Source organism: Cyprinodon tularosa, unplaced genomic scaffold, assembly GCF_016077235.1.
Source record: "Cyprinodon tularosa strain WSP-4 unplaced genomic scaffold, ASM1607723v1 ctg168, whole genome shotgun sequence".
Classification (NCBI taxonomy): domain Eukaryota; kingdom Metazoa; phylum Chordata; class Actinopteri; order Cyprinodontiformes; family Cyprinodontidae; genus Cyprinodon; species Cyprinodon tularosa.
Genome location: NW_024038513.1, coordinates 1,078,992 through 1,097,687, shown reverse-complemented (window position 1 = coordinate 1,097,687; position 18,696 = coordinate 1,078,992). Strand labels below are relative to the sequence as shown.

The following is an 18,696-nucleotide window of genomic DNA, read 5'->3' as shown; positions in this document are numbered from 1 at the left end:
AGATAGATAGATAGATAGATAGATAGATAGATAGATAGATAGATAGATAGATAGATAGATAGATAGATAGATAGATAGATAGATAGATAGATAGATAGATAGATAGATAGATAGATAGATAGATAGATAGATAGATAGATAGATAGAAAGAAAGATAGATAAATAGACTGGAAATGATAAATAAAATTAAAACCAATAAAAATAATTTGATCCGAAAACATTCAATGAAAACTACTGATGGACGCAAGAGATGGAACATATGATGTAAATGGTTAATATGAGTTCTCCATCAACCAGCAGGACAACATCCTGCATGTTTCCTTTTAGAACACAAACACCTTTACTGTACATCTCCAGACCCCGTCTGTCTTCCCTTCATCTCACTCTCCTTCTCTCTCATGCATAAACATAGAAATCTGTCGTGTTTTTGTTCAGAGATCTGATCTACATGCAGAAACATTCAAAGAAGCTGGTTGAACATTTAGAAAAAAGGTTTATTTGAGTACTAATGGCCCTCAGGGATACGAGTCCACAGTCAGTTTGCTCCAGATTGTTTGACTTTGAACCATCAGAGTTCCTGGAACGTACAGATTTGATGATGAGAACGATGAAGGATGAAAAAGAGGGATCTTGAGCTGAGTCAGGATTTTCAGAGAGCAGCTTGGCAGACTAGACTCTTAAAGGTGATTGGAGAGTGAGCAGGTTCTGATCTCAAAGGGTTCCAGAGTGAGAGGAGGACTTCTGCCAACCTGGACGCAGAAACAGGGTGAACTCGGAAACAGTTTGACAAACCTGGAGATGATAATAGGAACCAGAGGCAAGAACTGAATCAAGAGGAGAACAAATGGGTAAAAACAAGTTAAAAGCAAAACTACAAAGTTAAAAGGTTTTCAGGATCACAGACTGGGGTTTAACTATTGGATGGAAAGGGAAAATTGAAATGAAGATACCTGGACCTGCTGACTCAGCCAGCTGCTCTCTGCTGCCATCTGGGGGAAAAAAACTAGTGTTGCACCAATGCCATTTTTTGGCCCAGAAACTGTTAACCGATACCTGGCTGTGCAGTATTGGCCCATACCGATACCATCTGTTTAAAATTTATATATATATATATATTATTTTTTTTATTTTTTATTTTTTTATCAATTTTTTGTTCCAGATGTTATTTCAATAGTAGCTTGATGTCACATTGAGCTCACTGACTGTTCTTTGTTTTGACAAATTAAAAACTAATTTAACCAGTGTGGATACCAACATGCCAGCTGCAGGTGTAGTGACCAATAGTTCTGTTATCAGCTAATAAATTTTGAACTTTCAATGCAGAGGTTGAGCCTCATTAAATGGACAATTGCTTCGAAGTAAAACGCAAATCTACTTATTTTGTGAAAAACTGATTTTAGATGAAAGTGCTCTACACTTGACATCTATTGTTAAATGTATTCGTACCTCAGAGAAGATTAGAAACAGGAGAAAAACAGTAAATTGGATATTTTCACCTAAATCACTCGTGCAAACAATTTAAGAATAAAATAGCACTTCTATTCAGAACAGTTCTACCACGAGGCCCAATGACTAGTGGAACCAAACACTAGGATTTCTGATGCATGACTGGACAGAGGAGTCAAGAAAACCAAGGTGACTCACTGTGGACACTTCATACAGTGGACACTTTAGACAGTGAACACCTCAGACTGTGGACACCTCAGAGATTAGAGACTTCAAACAGGGGACCTCTCAGACTGGGGAACAACCACCTGTATATGCCTCAATAAACTCATCAGGCAACTGACACTTTAAACATAGAACTTGTTGTAATTTACGGTCCTACTTTCATCCAAATGGTTCAGTTTTGTCCCAGCATGTTGGATCCTGTCAGAGAAGCTCTGGGTGGAGCAGCTCATCTTTTCAGAGCTCAGCTGTCAGATCCTGAGCTTATCTTCTAATCCAATTCTGATGTTAAGCCTGAGATTATTTTTTAGTTGCATTGTCTTTATTTAGTTTTCTGTTGTTTTCTTTCATCTTGCTTATCACAAAGACGTAATTTTCTCTTCATTCTCTAAACTTTTGTTAGTTTTATTAACAGATGGATTAAAAAAATGCATATTCTGCACATTTAAAAGGTAATTAATGTTAATTCAGCACAGTGGCCTCCTCTTCGGCCGGGAAGCGGCGCTTTTAGCGGTGTTTCCGTTGATTTGTGTTGTTAAAGGGTTGCCATGGTGATCTGATTAAACATGTCAGGTTATGCTTTACTGTTTATAGTTACAGTTTATCTTCTGGACCAGTTGATGATCGCTCATCTCTCTTAAAATTAATGAAGCCGGGGTGTGCTTGAAACCCCAGCCGGCGCACGCCTCCGTTGTGCAGGGCGGGCGGGGTCGGACTGCTTCAGTTCCACGTCACTCGGTTGCCTGTTGTACACTCCTCTGCCGGGGGGTGGAGTTAATCGATCCGATCGGGACCTGGATCATTGGTCACGTGGCATCCAATAAAGCCCTGATTGGCGGATGTTGAACACGTGCCGCTCTGACACGTTGTCATAGAGACTAGCCCCACCCACCACGTTAAGCGTCGCTTCCCCGGCTTCAGAAACAAATGCTTTCTGAGATGTGTTGATGGGCGGGGCCTAAAATACGAGCGAAGACGGGATTGGCCGATCGCAGCGGCAGCGGGCTGCGCTCTGATTGGTCAGAAGTACAGAGAGGAGCTGTCGGTCAAACACAAGCCCCTCCCCTAGCTCAGACTGCGGAGCGCTCCGGGACCAGGACCCAAGGATTCTGGACTTTGTTGCTTGGAGGGTGTGATTGATCAGGATAAACGGAACCGATCAGCTGATCGATGTCCCGGCTGCTGGAGAGCAGGAGGGAGAAGGACAGGATGAAGGAGACCAGCCTGAAGGTAAGCCCGGAACCCTACCGCGCGCGTGCACGACCACTTTCATCATCCTTAGTTTATTTTGGGTCAGACGGAACCGACAACCCCGAACACATCAGTTCGGTTACCGGTCCCAGTCTGGAGTCTTACTGGTTTAGATCTGGTGTTTCTGACCACATCTGGAAACTACAGATCAAACCGCTGGTTCCGTTACTTCAGCCAAACCTGGACTGGTTCTGAGCTCGGTTCCGGTTCGGTTCAGGGTTCGGTTTTGGGGCCAGTTTAACAGAAACGAAGAAGGAAAGTTCTGAGCTCAGAAACGGGAAACAGATTTTTTTCCCCTTCCTTTCCGCTAACTCAAACGAGCACGCGCTTTTTTTCTGCCACGCGCGAGTACGCGTGCGTGTTTGCGTGGGTCAGTGTGTGCGTGTCCGCGAGGAAGCGTGGGCCGGTACCGTTGTGTTCGGTGCGTTTGGACTTTTTTGAAGGAGGCAGCGTGGCCGCTTTGTCCTGCAGGAGGAAGCAGGGGGGGGGAGGGGAGGATGCGCGCGCCTCCGTGCGATTCGCCGCGCGCGTGTTTGTGTCTTACACAGGAAGAGATGGGCAGGACTGCAGGTCTGACCTCTGACCTACAAAACCCAAACAAACTGGTTCTGATTGTGAGGATCGGTGTGTCAGACCGTTACTCTCCTCATCTGGACTATCTCCTCTGATCCAGATGGAAAATCTTCTCCTTTCCTGAAGAAACAAAAGAAACAAAGACAGATATGTGAACAGAATCGGATCCAGACCTGGTTCCTGTGACCAGAACCTCCTCCTTCCTGGAAAACACCCAGAGAGGCGAGAAAGCGTGGGAACAGCTGCTCTTCAGCATGGTGGAGACGGTGTGGTGGTTGGGGTCGATGTCACAATCAGACAGCTGCTGATTTAACTGTGAATCATCAGAGACGGTGGAAATGAGCCGGAGTTACTCAAATCATGATTTGTTCAGTAGAATAAAGATTCCCCCAAAGTAGAGATGACAGAAAAACTGAGCAAAGGTCTGATCATAATGATCTGGTTAGATCAGGGGTGGGCAATTCCAGTTCCTGGGGACCGGTATCCTGCAACTTTTAGATCCATCCTTGGTCCAACACACCTGAATCAAATGGCTGAGTTACCTCCTCAGTATGCAGTCGGTTCCTGCAGAGTCCTCCCAATTATCTGAGCACTTGATTCAGGTGCGTTGAACCCATGGCACATCTAAAAGTTGCAGGATACCGGCCCTCCCGGAACTGGAATTGCCCACCCCTGGGTTAGATGGTAGGAACCAGTTACACTGATCCCAGACCAGTATAGACTGACCTCAGACCAGTATAGAGTGACACCAGACCAGTATAGACTGATCCCAGACCAGTATAGAGTGATACCAGACCAGTATAGACTGATCCCGGACCAGTATAGATTGATCCCAGACCAGTATACACTGATCCCAGCCAGTTTAGACTGATCCCAGACCAGTATAGACTGATCCCAGACCAGTTTAGACTGACCTCAGACCAGTATAGAGTGATACCAGACCAGTATACACTGATCCCAGCCAGTTTAGACTGATCCCAGACCAGTATAGACTGATCCCAGACCAGTTTAGACTGATCCCAGACCAGTATAGACTGATCCCAGACCAGTATAGACTGATCCCAGACCAGTATACACTGATCCCAGCCAGTTTAGACTGATCCCAGACCAGTATAGACTGATCCCAGACCAGTTTAGACTGACCTCAGACCAGTATAGAGTGATACCAGACCAGTATAGACTGATCCCAGACCAGTATAGACTGATCCCAGACCAGTATACACTGATCCCAGCCAGTTTAGACTGATCCCAGACCAGTATAGACTGATCCCAGACCAGTTTAGACTGACCTCAGACCAGTATAGAGTGATACCAGACCAGTATACACTGATCCCAGCCAGTTTAGACTGATCCCAGACCAGTATAGACTGATCCCAGACCAGTTTAGACTGATCCCAGACCAGTATAGACTGATCCCAGACCAGTATAGACTGACCTCAGACCAGTATAGAGTGATACCAGACCAGTATAGACTGATCCCAGACCAGTATAGAGTGATACCAGACCAGTATAGACTGATCCCGGACCAGTATAGATTGATCCCAGACCAGTATACACTGATCCCAGCCAGTTTAGACTGATCCCAGACCAGTATAGACTGATCCCAGACCAGTTTAGACTGACCTCAGACCAGTATAGAGTGATACCAGACCAGTATACACTGATCCCAGCCAGTTTAGACTGATCCCAGACCAGTATAGACTGATCCCAGACCAGTTTAGACGTATCCCAGACCAGTATAGACTGATCCCAGACCAGTTTAGACTTATCCCAGACCAGTATACACTGATCCCAGACCAGTATATGTACAGATCTCAGACCAGAGACACTGGTAGCAGACCAATTAATAACAAGAGTTTAATTATTTTCCCTTTAATCCTTCTCGGGTTTATTTCTGGGATTTGATCAGAGAAGACTGATCGACTGCTTTGTCAGTAAATTCTACTAACATGATAATTACTTCATTCTGATGAGTCTGCTCATCATTTAAGCCGTTATCGGTCACCTGATTGGGCTGCATTCTGATTGGCTGGTCCGTCTCAGGTGCGTCCTCCGTGCCCCGACACTGATGTCAGTGTCACATGACCACACAGCGGAGCATTGTGTTCTTCATCCTCATGAAGATGAGGCAGAGCGGGTGTTCACACGCCTACGACTCGCTGAAGCATCCTGTGCGTTGCCATGGTTACCTGCAGGTTACAGCAGCGCCGTGTGCCCACTCACACTCACTGCTCAAATATTGATCCAAGCTTTATGATAAAAAAAAATAAAACAGGCAGTATGAAGGATTTATGATCAGTTATCTGCTGATCCTGGTTTGTTTTCCAAACTTTTAATTTACCAGACAGTGAAGGCAGAGATGAACCGAGGTCAGAGGTCATTAAACATGAATCTGTAGTCTATACAAACCCCATATATATATATATATATATATATATATATATTACGTCCCAGTAACAGACCAGTTAAAAACAGATTGTCTTTGTTTTCTGGACCAGACCCAGAGGTTCTGCGGGGTTCTGATCTGTCTGTTGGTGGGGGTGACCCAGTTGGGCCTATGAACAGCAGCCATGGTTCTGTCAGCGTAACCCAGGGCAGCGGTGGAGCCGCTGTCTATCTCTCAGCAGTCTGTGGGCGAAAGGCGGGTGACAACCTGAACAGGTCACCAGTCTGTCACAGGCGCACTTTCCATTATAGGAAATGTTTTTATTTTTAATTTTAGTTCCTTTCCGTAAAGAAATGTACGCTTTTTTTAAATTGAATTAAAAAAAGTGACATTGTAGGTCTTTCGATTTAAAAACGCAAACAAATGTCCTGCAGTTGATGCTGTAATCAATGAGCTCCTTTGTTTAATGCAGCTTTTGTGGCTCTAAGCAAATTGGACCGAGGTTAAAATGGTTGTAAACATGGCTGACTCCTGCTGCAGGAGGTCGGAGGTCACACACCTGTATCCAGGTATCAGAATACTGATAATAATTCCAGTTCCAACGTTGCACAGCTGCCGTCCTGCAGGAAGCGACGTTCTGTGCAAAGTTCTGGGACCCAGTCGGTACCGGTAGCTTCGGTTCTGGTTTGTTTCCAAATGTTTGTGGTACCAGTGGAGTTCTGATCCCTGCTGGACCTATAAGGATGAGGTCAGATGTGGTTTAGACTGGTGACCCTGATTTGGTTCTGATCCGAGTTGCAGAACAGAACCTTTGCTGAGAGAAACCGGCTGAGTTTGGTCTGTAGGTTCTACCTATGGGCTCATCTTCCTCCATGACTCTCTCTCTGTTCTAACCTTAAACTCGCTCGCCCGCTCCGTCCCATGACACCCCCCCCCCCCCACCCACTAACAGAGCTCTCTTTCTTCTTCTTCCTCACTGAACTCTTTATTCATCCATCAGCTGATCACTGACTGTCACTACTTACTGAGAACTGCTTCTTCACTGAATCGGTTGGTTCTGATCCATACGGACCCGCTTTGAGCTCCGATCCGATCCGTTTACAGAACGGTTCTGATCACATAGATCCAGTCAGCAGAGGAACATCTGGACGTATTTTCTGATGAAAACCTTTAGTTCTGTTGGTGAAAAGCATCATGGGAGTTGGAGTCCTGCCTACTTCCTCTGTTTGTTGTTTCTAAATAAGTAAGTCATCAGCTTTCAGATCAGCTGAAAGTGGATCCGTGATCTGAGGTCAGTGATGCATAAAGAAGGGGCGGGGCCTGTTGGTGATTGGTTAATATTGGGCGGGGCTGAATTAAAGACGGCCCAAAGCAGATGAACACAGATGTTCTCATCTCCACAGAAGCTCCAATAATCCCTCATCGGTTTGGTTAGTGATACCAGCCCTTCGGGTCCCACACCCTGAACCGTAACCAGAACCCCGCCCTCTAAAGCTGGACCTGTGGTTAGAACCGGCTTCATAATGAGTCTGTGTTGTAATCCTGAGACTGATTCTCATGAAGACAGATGGACTTCCTCTTCCTGTTTAGAGAAACAGACAGAACAGAAGAACGCAGAAGTTCCCATGGAGACTTGATGACAGAGTCCTACTCCCCCACACGGTTCTGGTCCGGTCCAACCGAGCCCTCCGTGACCCATTGACTGAGGGGGTGTTGCTGAAGCAGACCTCTTTTTATGGTCGCTGTAAACAGACAGACCCAGAGATCCCATCCCTCTGATTGGCTGAACCATGAAGTCAACACGTCATCTCAAGGCTCTTTCCAGTTCACCAGATCATCCAGTCAGATTGATTTAATGTTTTCTATCTAAGGAAAACAAGTTGATTGCATCGACTCATTGACTCTTTCACATAAGCATGCTTGTAGCGACAGTTGAGAGGAAAAACTCCCTTTGAACAGGAGGAAACCTCCAGCAGAACCAGACTCCGACGAGCTCTGAGCCAGCTCCCATGTCAGAGGATGAAGAGAACACATCCAACGGACCATGAAACGGACCACTTCAGAACCTCTGGCCCATTGGACCGGAGGTTTCTTCACTAGAACCTAAATAGTCAAACTTTAGAGATCCTTGCTTGATTTCAGCTTTTAATTCCACTCAGGATTTCTGAACTGAATCTCAAAACATTCGTAAGAGACAGATCCAGTTCAGATCAGTCACTGAACTCTGATTTGTTCTGGAAGCTGCTGAGTTTAGAGGACTTTTAATTAAAACAGGAGTTGATTCTGACCGATGGTTCCGCCGGCGAAACGCTGCAATCTGTTTTTGGCTCAGATTTCTCTCAGGAAGTCAAAACGCTAAACAAACAGAGAGGACGGCTACTTTGTCTGCAGCTGAGCTCTGATTGGTTGCTACAGGAAACCTTCATGCATCCCTTAAACAGAGTAGAAAATCCCTTTCATGTCCCACAATTAGGAAATTCTTGTTTACATTAGCAGCAAGGTTATAGAAAAAAATGGTCACACAAATGTGGACCTTAGAAAAAATGTATTAAAATAACATAATACTGAAGATTTAAAAGAAAAACAGTAGAATACTGTACTGTAAGGTATTTTTATAGTATGAAAACTGTTCACCTGGAGAATAAACAACCAATATTCAGCTGTAGAGATTGGATATTTGTGCAAAATCAGCCTGAATGTAGCAACCTATTGAGGTTGGCGGGAACAGTGATGGTTGTAAAGTCTTCCAGCTGCTGAGAGGAAGGATCTGCGATGACGCTCCCTGGCGCTTAAAGGTCAGTCGGCTGATGAACCCAGAAGAAAACACGATGAGCCGACGCAGAAGCTTTCCTTTATATCTAAAGGTTTGCAGACAAGAGAAGGTCTTTCAATCGATTCGATCAAACAATGACAGGGGTTGACTTAAGGATTTTTACTATTTGCCTGAAGGGCAAGTGACTTTCACATTTCATTTGCCCAGAAACAATTTTTACTTGCCCAGTATAAAAATCCTTAACATCAACCCCTGCCAAAAGAAATATTCCAAAAAAATTTATGAACCAATCCCCTGGACTTTGTTTCCAAATTTGAAGGCGTTTCTCCATCCAGGAAGCTTTTTGAAATGACTATAACCTGGATGACTGAGAATCTTCACGATCTAAGGAGAAGCTTCATCTGGTCAGGACCTGTAATTCAGTGAAAGGTTGGAGTCAGAGTAAAAAAATATGCAAGAGGGAGTGACTCAAGTGGATGGAAGTTGGAGGGGATTTCGCTGGGAGTTGCGGGGAAGTGGGATGCCTTCCGGCTGCCATTCCGCTGCATTCCGGCTGCCTTTCGGCTGCCATTCGGCTCGGAAGGGCCATTTTGAATGGTTGCTAGTGTACTCTAACTTCTATAAATGTTTTTAAACTATAGGATTACGGTTAGGGCTGGGTATTTTCCTGAATCGATTCGATTTTGATTCATTCAGTTCTAAATCGATTAATTTCGATTCGATCTGTTTTTACAATGACGAAAGTGGTTCAACTGTGTTTCATAATACTAATGTATTTATTTTTTACATTAAAAACACAAAGTGCAAACTTGTAAATCAGACAGTTTAAACTTGAGATGTGAACAAAACTGTCTCAAAAGTGCAAAGTTGTTTGTGAAAAGTGAAAAAGTGAAGCCTTACTTGAGCAAGCAGACGTGACACAGCAGACATGCATGAGCTGGATTATCTTCAATGCACAAACCATATTAGCAGCGTTGTCTGTAACAACTACAGGGTGTTTTCTGGTCAGCCCCCATTTGTTAATGTCTTCAGTCAACCTATTGGCTATATTTGCAGCTGTGTGGCTTTAAGTCATTTTGGTGCATCTTTCCTGCTCATTTGAATGTAAACCTCACGCGGGTCACTATAAAATTAATTAATCTCATTCCCTAGACATTGATTTTGCAAAAATGTAAAGGAATCGATTAAATCAATTTTTTTACCTAGCCCCAATGACGATACTCCGGTGTTATTTCTATTTGTATATCTTGCAGTAATGTCCTTTTGCAAATAAAGTTTTAATACAGCAATTCTGTCTTTTGTTTCATAAACTGTACATTCTATAAAGCTACTTCCTGCAGCAAAAAAAACAAAATGCATTCGCAAAACCCAGGTGTGACCTTATACATACAATAGACAGTTACTTTCTATTATATAAGGGCACACCTGACATATATAAAATAATGCAGTTTCTGTAATTTTAGCCGATGTGTTTTTTTTCATTGTGTTATGATTGACTAAATGTTCCTGTTGGAAGAGAAGAAGTGTATTGAATAATTATTTGATTTTGTTAGACATAGTGTGTTGTGTTAGTTTATTATTGTATTTTAGTTTAGTTTACAATGTGTGAATTTGAACATGAAATTAACAGTTTTGTCAGTTGTATGTTTTAGGTGTTTTGGTGCGTTAAGAGTTTAGGGGAACCTGTTAAATGTATAGAAAACTCTGTCTTAGCAATAAAAAAAACTGTAATGTTTTCTATTCAATTCAGTTTATTTCTATAGCTCCAATTCACATCATGTCATCTCAAGGCACTTTCCAGTTCATCAGATCATCCAGTTAGATTGATTCAAAGTTTTCTATCTAAGGAAAACCAGCTGATATCATCGACTCAAAGGCAATCCTTTACACTAAGCATGCTTGTAGTGACAGTTGTTACGTCTTTTGGCTGAGTCTAGGGGGTGTAAGGGACCAACATAAATGTAGACAGTGAATGAAGGAGTCAAAAGGGCATTTAAAGGTTTTATTCTGCCATTTCTTGTTAATAAATTATGGTAAAAGCTTCAGGGACAAAATAACAAACAAAACAACACAAAGGAAAAAAGAAAATGGGACTTGCCTAACTCAATATGAAACCAAAATATACAAACCTACAAAATAACCTACCTAACCAACACATAAACAGGAGAAAACTGGGGTTAAACAAAAGGGCAGCTCTCCCCTACAAAATCATCCAAACAGGTCTACCTAACAGCCCATTAGATTGAGCAAGGATCACAGAGATGTATGGAAGACAAATGGCTCAGAGGCCCTGAAGTACTGCTTCACAGGCCTTAAATAGTCTTCAGGTGATCTTGATTGGACTGAGACTCAGGAAGCAGCAGCCAGTTTTAAAGGCGGAGCCTAAAACAGAGCAAGGTGTTAATTGGATGCAAAAACAAAGACGTCCAACTTGGGGATGTAACACAGTGAAGAGGAAAAACTCCCTCCTACTGGAGTATTAAACATTAATACTTATGACAGCTCTGCTAGGAACCGGCTGGACTGTTGAACCTGTTCAGGATCTGATTGATTGTATTTCTGTGCATAATGGGATCTGCTGTCTTTCGTAAACATCGAATAAACTGAATTAGCTGTAAAATCACACAGGTTATGGAGTCAAAAAGTTGCATTTGCTCATTTAATTTCATAAAACGCTTAGTTATGGGCTAAACCACATATCAGGTGTCCCCCACCCACCCACCCGACCTCGCCCAGGTAGAGCTGGTCTCCAGGTGTTTGCTCAGCCCCTCCCTCCGCTCTCCTCTTTGTTCCCCACATAGACAGAAACCTAAAACCAGGTCTGAGTGTCTGATGAAACAAAAGTTCACCTGTTCCCTCGCTCCATTTCTCATAGCTGTGGTCACACCGCTGATCCAGCGCCGCCAGACTGCATCAAATGGTGTCTGATTGTTGGAGCTAAATGGTAGCAGTGACTTTAAACCGGCACGACAACAGCGCTGACAGCTTTTAAACGTTTTTTTTAATTCTTTCTTTGCTTCAGAACAAGGAGAAGGAGCGCCTGAAGGAGCGCGAGAAGGAGACGAGAGAGCGGGAGGCGCGTTCCAGCAGCGGTCACCTCTTTACCTCGCTGAGCGTGTCGGCCACCACGCTCTGCTCGTCCTGCAACAAGAGCATCACAGCCAAGGAGGCGTTGAGCTGCCCAGGTAAGCACACCTGAGCCTGCTTTTATCCTCAGAGTGAGAACAACGTTTAATAGTAAATCAGAAGCAGAATATTTTTTTTGGTTTTTTACTTTTACTGTAACAATAATACAGGAGAGCAAAATAACGTTCAATAAAGCCACAAAGGTGAGGATCTAAGGTGAGGATTTAATGTAGGGTGGGTTACTGGTCCTCCTCTTTTTATTAGGCCTGGGTTTTAATCCAGGTGAGTCAGGTTTAGGTTAGGACAGGTGTAAGGCCGGAGGAAGAGCTGAAAAAGAATGAAAGTTAAAGGAATCTCTTCAGTAAGTCTACCAGGACCATTTCTCTTATTCCATCATCAAACTAAGGATATTTATCTGGGGCTCTTTTTCTTTATTGCTAACCATGAGTATTAGGACTCATGGAGCTTTCACACCAAACGCATTCCAGCAATTAATTCGCCCGACTCGAGTGCCATCTATCGCCCGACATATAAACATGGAGGATGACAAGGTTAGTCCTGTCGCCTTACAGCGTCGTCCAGTAATTTCAATTCAGTTTATTTCTATAGAGCCAATTCACATCATGTCATCTCAAGGTACTTTCCAGTTCACCAGATCATCCATTCAGATTGATTCAAAGTTTTCTATTAAAGGAAAACCAGTTGATTGCATCGACTTATTGACTCTTCAGCACACTAAGCATGCTTGTAGGGACAGTGGAAAGGAAAAACTCCCTTTTAACAGGAAGAAACCTCCAGCAGAACCAGGCTCAGTGTGAGTGAGAATGATGAAAAGGGGTCCCTATGTCCTCCAGCAGTCTAAGCCTATAGCAGCATAACTATAGAGATAGCTCAGGATAACCTGAGCCACTCTAACTAGAAGCTTTATACAAAAGGAAAGTTTTAATCCTAGCCTTAAAAGTAGACAGGGTGTCTGCCTCACGGACAGTAGAGGAAGCTTCTACCTACTGCTAGCTAGTTTCATCACAACATGGCTGACCTGGATTTATTGAGCGAGTAGCTGTGCTTTATTCAACAAGAAAAGCAGAACATTGGCGGCGGCGTCCACCAGATCCTCCAGAGAAGCTCCCAGTTCAGCCAGTCCAGAAGTCACATACTATGGCGGAGTGTTTGTGCCAAAATTAGACCACTGTCTACGCAGCATGAGGTACGGCTTGATCGTGGTCATTTCCTGTGGTGCGTAACGCCTGGTTAACAGAGCTACTCAACATCACAGGACTCCCCCAGGGTTGCCCTCTATCACCCGTCCTGTTTTTGTTTTTTGTTTTTATTAGGTCAATGCACAATTATCAACATGTCAGTATAAAGCATCAATGTAAATATGCCATAATTAGCACAACAGCTAATTTGCATCCGCTATCCTAAGGCAGGTAAAAACAGTGAACATTAAACAAGACACTACAGGAGAGAACGGAGTGGACACAAACAGATAAGATGCCAATAACATAAAATCACAATAAAATGAGGTTAACTGGCCCATGGAAACAGATCAATTTACCTTTGAACACATGTCTGGTTAGTTTTCAACCAATGTTTCAAAGAGAATTTAAAAAGTATGTAGGTTCCACAGCCCCTAACATGAGCTAGCAGTGTATTCCATAACTGTGCTCCTCTGATGGATGCAACCATTTGGCCAAATTTGGTCCTACGCCGCTGATCATTACAGTCTCCTCTGGTTAAAGCTCTTGTGTTTATTCTAGTCATGTTTTTTTGCTTATAAAATCTGTTAGAGGAGGAGGAGCACGTCCATTTAAAACTTTAAAAGCAAGGCATGCATCCAGAAACATCTGATGACGTTCAAAGTCTAATTACTTAAAATGTTACAATAATGATAATGTACAGGTTTTTTATCAAGAACTTTCAGAGTTGTCTTGAAGAGAGACTGTAGGGGTTTCAGAATGGCCTTTGAAGTGTCAGACCATGTGGTATGGCAGTAGTTTATCATGGTTACCATGGTTCTCAGCTGAAAACTGTTTCCTTCAGGTCGGAGGCGAGTTCCTGCCTCAAGTGGAGGAGTTCAAGTATGTTGGGGTCCTGTTAATTAGTGGGATTGATTCCGTAAAAATTCAAAACATATCCACTGGACTTGGTTTTCAAGATTTGAAGACGTTTCGCCACCTCTCCAGGAAGCTTTCTCAATTCAAATGTCTGGATCCGCAGTGAGTTTGAGTCTTATATAGACAACGCCTTGTATCGCTTTTAACGACCGACCCCTAGAATCATAGACAGGTTCAGATATTACAGGCTAACGATGGAACTAACGACCCATTCATCGGTTACCATTGCATGTTTCCAAGCGATACAAGGCGTTGTCTATATAAGACTCAAACTCACTGCGGATCCAGACATTTGAATTGAGAAAGCTTCCTGGAGAGGTGGCGAAACGTCTTCAAATCTTGAAAACCAAGTCCAGTGGATATGTTTTGAATTTTTACGGAATGACTATGACCTGGATGACTGAGAACCTTCATCAGCATAGTGGGATTGATAGATTGATCGGTGCGGTTGCTGCTTAACCTGACTCCGCCAGATGGATTTGCTCCTCATATCCATCTGGAAACCTTCGGTTGAAGTAATTTTGGGAAGGGGCGAAAATACTGGTTAGCTGATTGGCCTATGTTGGTGATAGACGGGCCAAATAAACCAATCAGATCAACGAAGCATATGACGTACTAACAGCCAGGCTACTCTACTGAAACCAGTCGGGAGAAGAGCAAAAACATCTTTTCCACTGGGAAAAGCCTCCAGAGCAGTGTTTTGCTCTTCTTTCATTGAAAAAATACTGCAATGTAATTCCGATAAAACTTGCTCGATAGCCACGCTAACGCTAGTTTCATCGGCTGAAGCCGCCATGTTCTTTAGACTGAACTGTTGCGCTTCTCGTTGCGTCACACCTCAACCCGCCTCAAAGCCAACACTGATTGGACGTTCATTTGGTGAACGGCTCCAAATTTTCTTCAACGGAGAGTCTCCAGACTGACTAGCGAGCAAAATCTTGAAAGCTCGCGAGATCAGGATGGTCTCACGAGGCTAGTTGCTGCTGTGATGTAGACGCTGAACTGGTCTGTTGTGTTGAAAAGAGAGCTGAGAAAAATTATAAAGCTCTGATTTACCATTAGGTCTACGTTTCTACCCTCATTTATGGTCATGAAATCTGGATCATGACCGAAAGAAGGAGATCCTGGATACAAGTGGCTAAAATTAGCTTCTTCTACTGGGTGGCTGGGCTCTCCCATAGAGAGAGGGAGGAGCATCAGGAAGAGGCTCAGAGTAGAGCTACTTCTCCTCCACATCAAAAGGAGTCGGCTGAGGAGGATCAGACATCTTTTTCAGGTGTCTCCCTAGGGAGGTGTTCCAGGCAATTCCCACCAGTAGGAAGTCCAGGGGACGACCCAGGACAGGCTGAAGGGACTGTGTCTCTGCTGGCCTGGGATCGCCTCAGACTTCCCCCAGCAGAGCTGGAGGAGGAGTCTGGATAGAGGGTCTTGGAGTCTCTGCTGACCCCATCCTGGATGAAGCGGGAGATGAAGAGCACGACTACGTCACTGCTACATCCAGTCCCTGATTGGTTGTCGTGACGATTGTCGCTTTGCATCCTCTGCTGCCGGGTCGCTGTAATCCTCCAAAACTGTCCCTCTCACATCACTTTGCGTCGCATCGCTCCTGAACGCGCCTCTACAGCCGCTCCCCAGAAGCAGTTTTGGTGTGAACGCACCTAAAGATGCAAATCTAGTCTGGGTTACTGTTAGGGTTGGTCTGCGCTGGTAATTGATGGATTCAGTTTTTTTTTTTTGAGTTGGTTCCTCAATGATGAGTTTGGCTAGTTTGATTATTTGAATATGATCTGCAGCTGATGTATCGAAAACACACCCAATACAAGAGGTTTGCAAACATTGTCTGCTAAACAGGAAACAAAATCACTCTGCACTTTCTTTGAAGATCCGCTCTCTGCTTTCAAACATGTTTTTCACCTTTTTTAAGACGCCTGAACCTTCTGAAGATCAGGCCCTGAGAGTTTGCAGCTGATAGTTATACACAAAGATCCTTTTGTCGGTTATTATTAGACGTGAACCGATTCACTCTCAGCCCAAGGAGCGCACTGGTGAAAAGAAATCCCCTTCTAATCTAATCTTAACAGTAAATTTAATTAATCTCCGAGCCCTGAGACAGTGCGAAGTCTTAATGGTTAGAAACATTAACTTATATGTGAGACGCAGAGATAGACAGATGGTGTGTTAATCCAGCCTCACCGCAAACAGTGGACCCCCAGATTAACCCCCCCACCTTCCCCAAAATGTACTTGTTTATGAACATACACTGCAGTTAATCAGAGCCAATACACAGCATAGAATGACAATAATTAACAGTTTTTACCTCCCCAGCATGACATTTTACAGTTTCAGCACCATAATTGACGTCTACTCTTCTTCCTCACAAACTTAACACAAAAATGCGCCTGAAATTGCAGATCTATTTAATGTAATCCAAAAAATTAGGTTGTAATACTTGTTTACTTGAGTAAATCTTTGACAGGACCCCGGCGTTGGCTGAAAGTGTCTTTTTAAAGTCTTAACAAGTATGTTTTCTTTTCCATTTGGTATAATTCCCTTACAATTTGGACCCAGGAGTTGTAGGAAGGCGACTCTGGTTGCTTGAGCTTAACTGTGATGCATTTTAGGGCCGCTGTAAAAAGCATTTAAGATAGGGATGCATGATATTGGGATTTTGGCCGATATCCGATATGTCGATATTTTAAAACTCATGTAGCCGATAACCGATATCGATACCGATGTTAAAGCTGGACAAAAATAAGTAGTCATTGAAAATAGCAGTTTTGTTATCCATTTCTGACACTTTGAAAAATAATAAACTCAAATATACTTTCATATGCTGATATCAAATTGATTTTTAAAAACGCGGTATCGATCTATTTTACTTTCAAAATCTCGTGAAATTTTATCGTTCTGTTACAAACTCTCGTGATATTTTGCAAATTCTTATGAGATTTTGTTAGTAAAATAGATCGATACCGCATCAATATATCAACATATAAAAATATGGCAACATTTCGTGAATTTTCGGGGGATTTTGTTGCATAACGATGACATATAGCAATATTTCATTAGTAAAAGAGATTGATATGGTGTTTTTAAATGGCAATATATCAGCATATGAAGATATTGGGATATTTTAATGGATCAATATTTTTTCCCTCGTCTTTAGAAGTTTTTAAGTCTGTAAAAAAGAAGTTTTTGAGGAAGAAGAAGAAGTAGTATTTTTTTTTTCTTTGGACTTTAGAAACTCAGAAGTTGATCAAATATCGGGTTAAATATCGGTGGGGTGGCCGATGTCCGATATTCAGTTTTAAGGCCGATACAGGCCGATACCGATAGGGGGCCGATTATATCGTGCATCCCTAATTTAAGATATGGTTTAGCTCGTCCTCACAGCCCAAAAGAAATGATACCGAATATTGAAACTATTACATCCTTGGGGATAACCTCCTAAAAGCTCTGGTTTATTCCTTTTATAGATTGTCCCAAAAGTTTTCTAATTTGGGGCATGACCATGTGTATGATTGGGGATTGCAGAGCCACAGTTTCTCCAACACAAACTTAGCGCTTTAGGATCCATCTTAGCTTCTACGTCTGGCATCCTGAAATATCTGCTGAAAATTTTCCATTTATATTCCCCCCATTTTGCCCGTCTCTGCCTCCCATCTTTTGTTTTGTCCAAGTGGCTCCACTAATGTTCATGGACAAAAACATTTATATAATGTTTTTATCAGCTTCTTCACCCCTTTGGAGTTGAATTGGTAATTTCTCTGTTGCACACAGAGCTGTCTGAGGTAAGCGTTGGAGTCTTCCTGTGAGAAAAAAGCAGACGCACTTGCTAACTTTTCTAAAATCGGTGTGAAAACCCTCAGCTGAGTTTTTTTCATTTTACGGTCTCACTGCTGCCCCCTAGAGGGAACAAAGCTGGGCATGAAGTAGGAACTTCCTGTTGAGAAACTCTGACTCAGAGGGATCAAAATGACTCTCCACACCTAGAGACACGCCCTAACATGGACTCTCACAGCCGGGTTGTTTCTCATAAATCGGTTTTAGCGCTGATGTCATTCCTGAACCAAGATACACACAGCTGTGAGACATCTGTTAAATCGTGTGTTCGGTCTGTTGCAGCTGGACTTGAACTTTCAGGACATTTTAAATTATGTCAGAACTTATTTTCAGAGTGATGACCGTTGCTTCAGCGCTGGACGGGCGATTCTGTCTGATTTAACTATATTATACAGTTAAAACCACATATTTACATATGCTGCATCACTCAGACCCATAAACATGCAGAACCTACGTTCATAACCCTCATTAAACCAGACTTAACTTCTCCTGTTTATGATTAACAGAACTTCTTTGTTATTTCTTCTTCTCAGAGAAAAGAAGTCATCACTCTAAAAGCAAAGTAAAAGACTGTTATGATCCCAAGTAATATTTTTGAAACGTGATTTGTGGTCTAAAAAAGCTAAACAAAAATGTTTGGACACGATTTTGATCCTTAAGATGATTTTGATTCGGAAGGAGGAAGGGAGACTAAAGCAAGATTGCTACTGTGAAGCACGGAGGTGGCACCATTATGCTGCAGCGCAGGAAGGATTGCTACTCTTCTTCAAATAGATGATATCAAGTGGGAAAAAAGTGAGGTTTACTGGTTCCAAACATAAATCTTTTTCCCTTCTTTAAACATCATAAAATCTACCTGGTGGCCGGCGAACGTTTTCGTACGTTTCCACCTAACAACTCAGATTGCATGAAAATTAAAACAGTAAAATGTTTACCAATATAAAGAGGTTAGACATGAT

The 18,696-nt window shown here is 42.9% G+C and overlaps 1 protein-coding gene across 1 annotated transcript in view; it reads left to right on the top strand.

Moving 5' to 3' along the window:
• Positions 1-2,709: 2,709 nt before the first annotated feature.
• The window catches only part of arhgef2 (rho/rac guanine nucleotide exchange factor (GEF) 2), a 49,137-nt gene continuing 33,150 nt past the window's right edge, over positions 2,710-18,696 (top strand). Inside the window, 2 exon segments of the mRNA XM_038281181.1 lie at positions 2,710-2,898; positions 11,674-11,836. Coding sequence (XP_038137109.1) covers positions 2,839-2,898; positions 11,674-11,836 — 223 coding nt within the window. The 5' untranslated portion in view covers positions 2,710-2,838.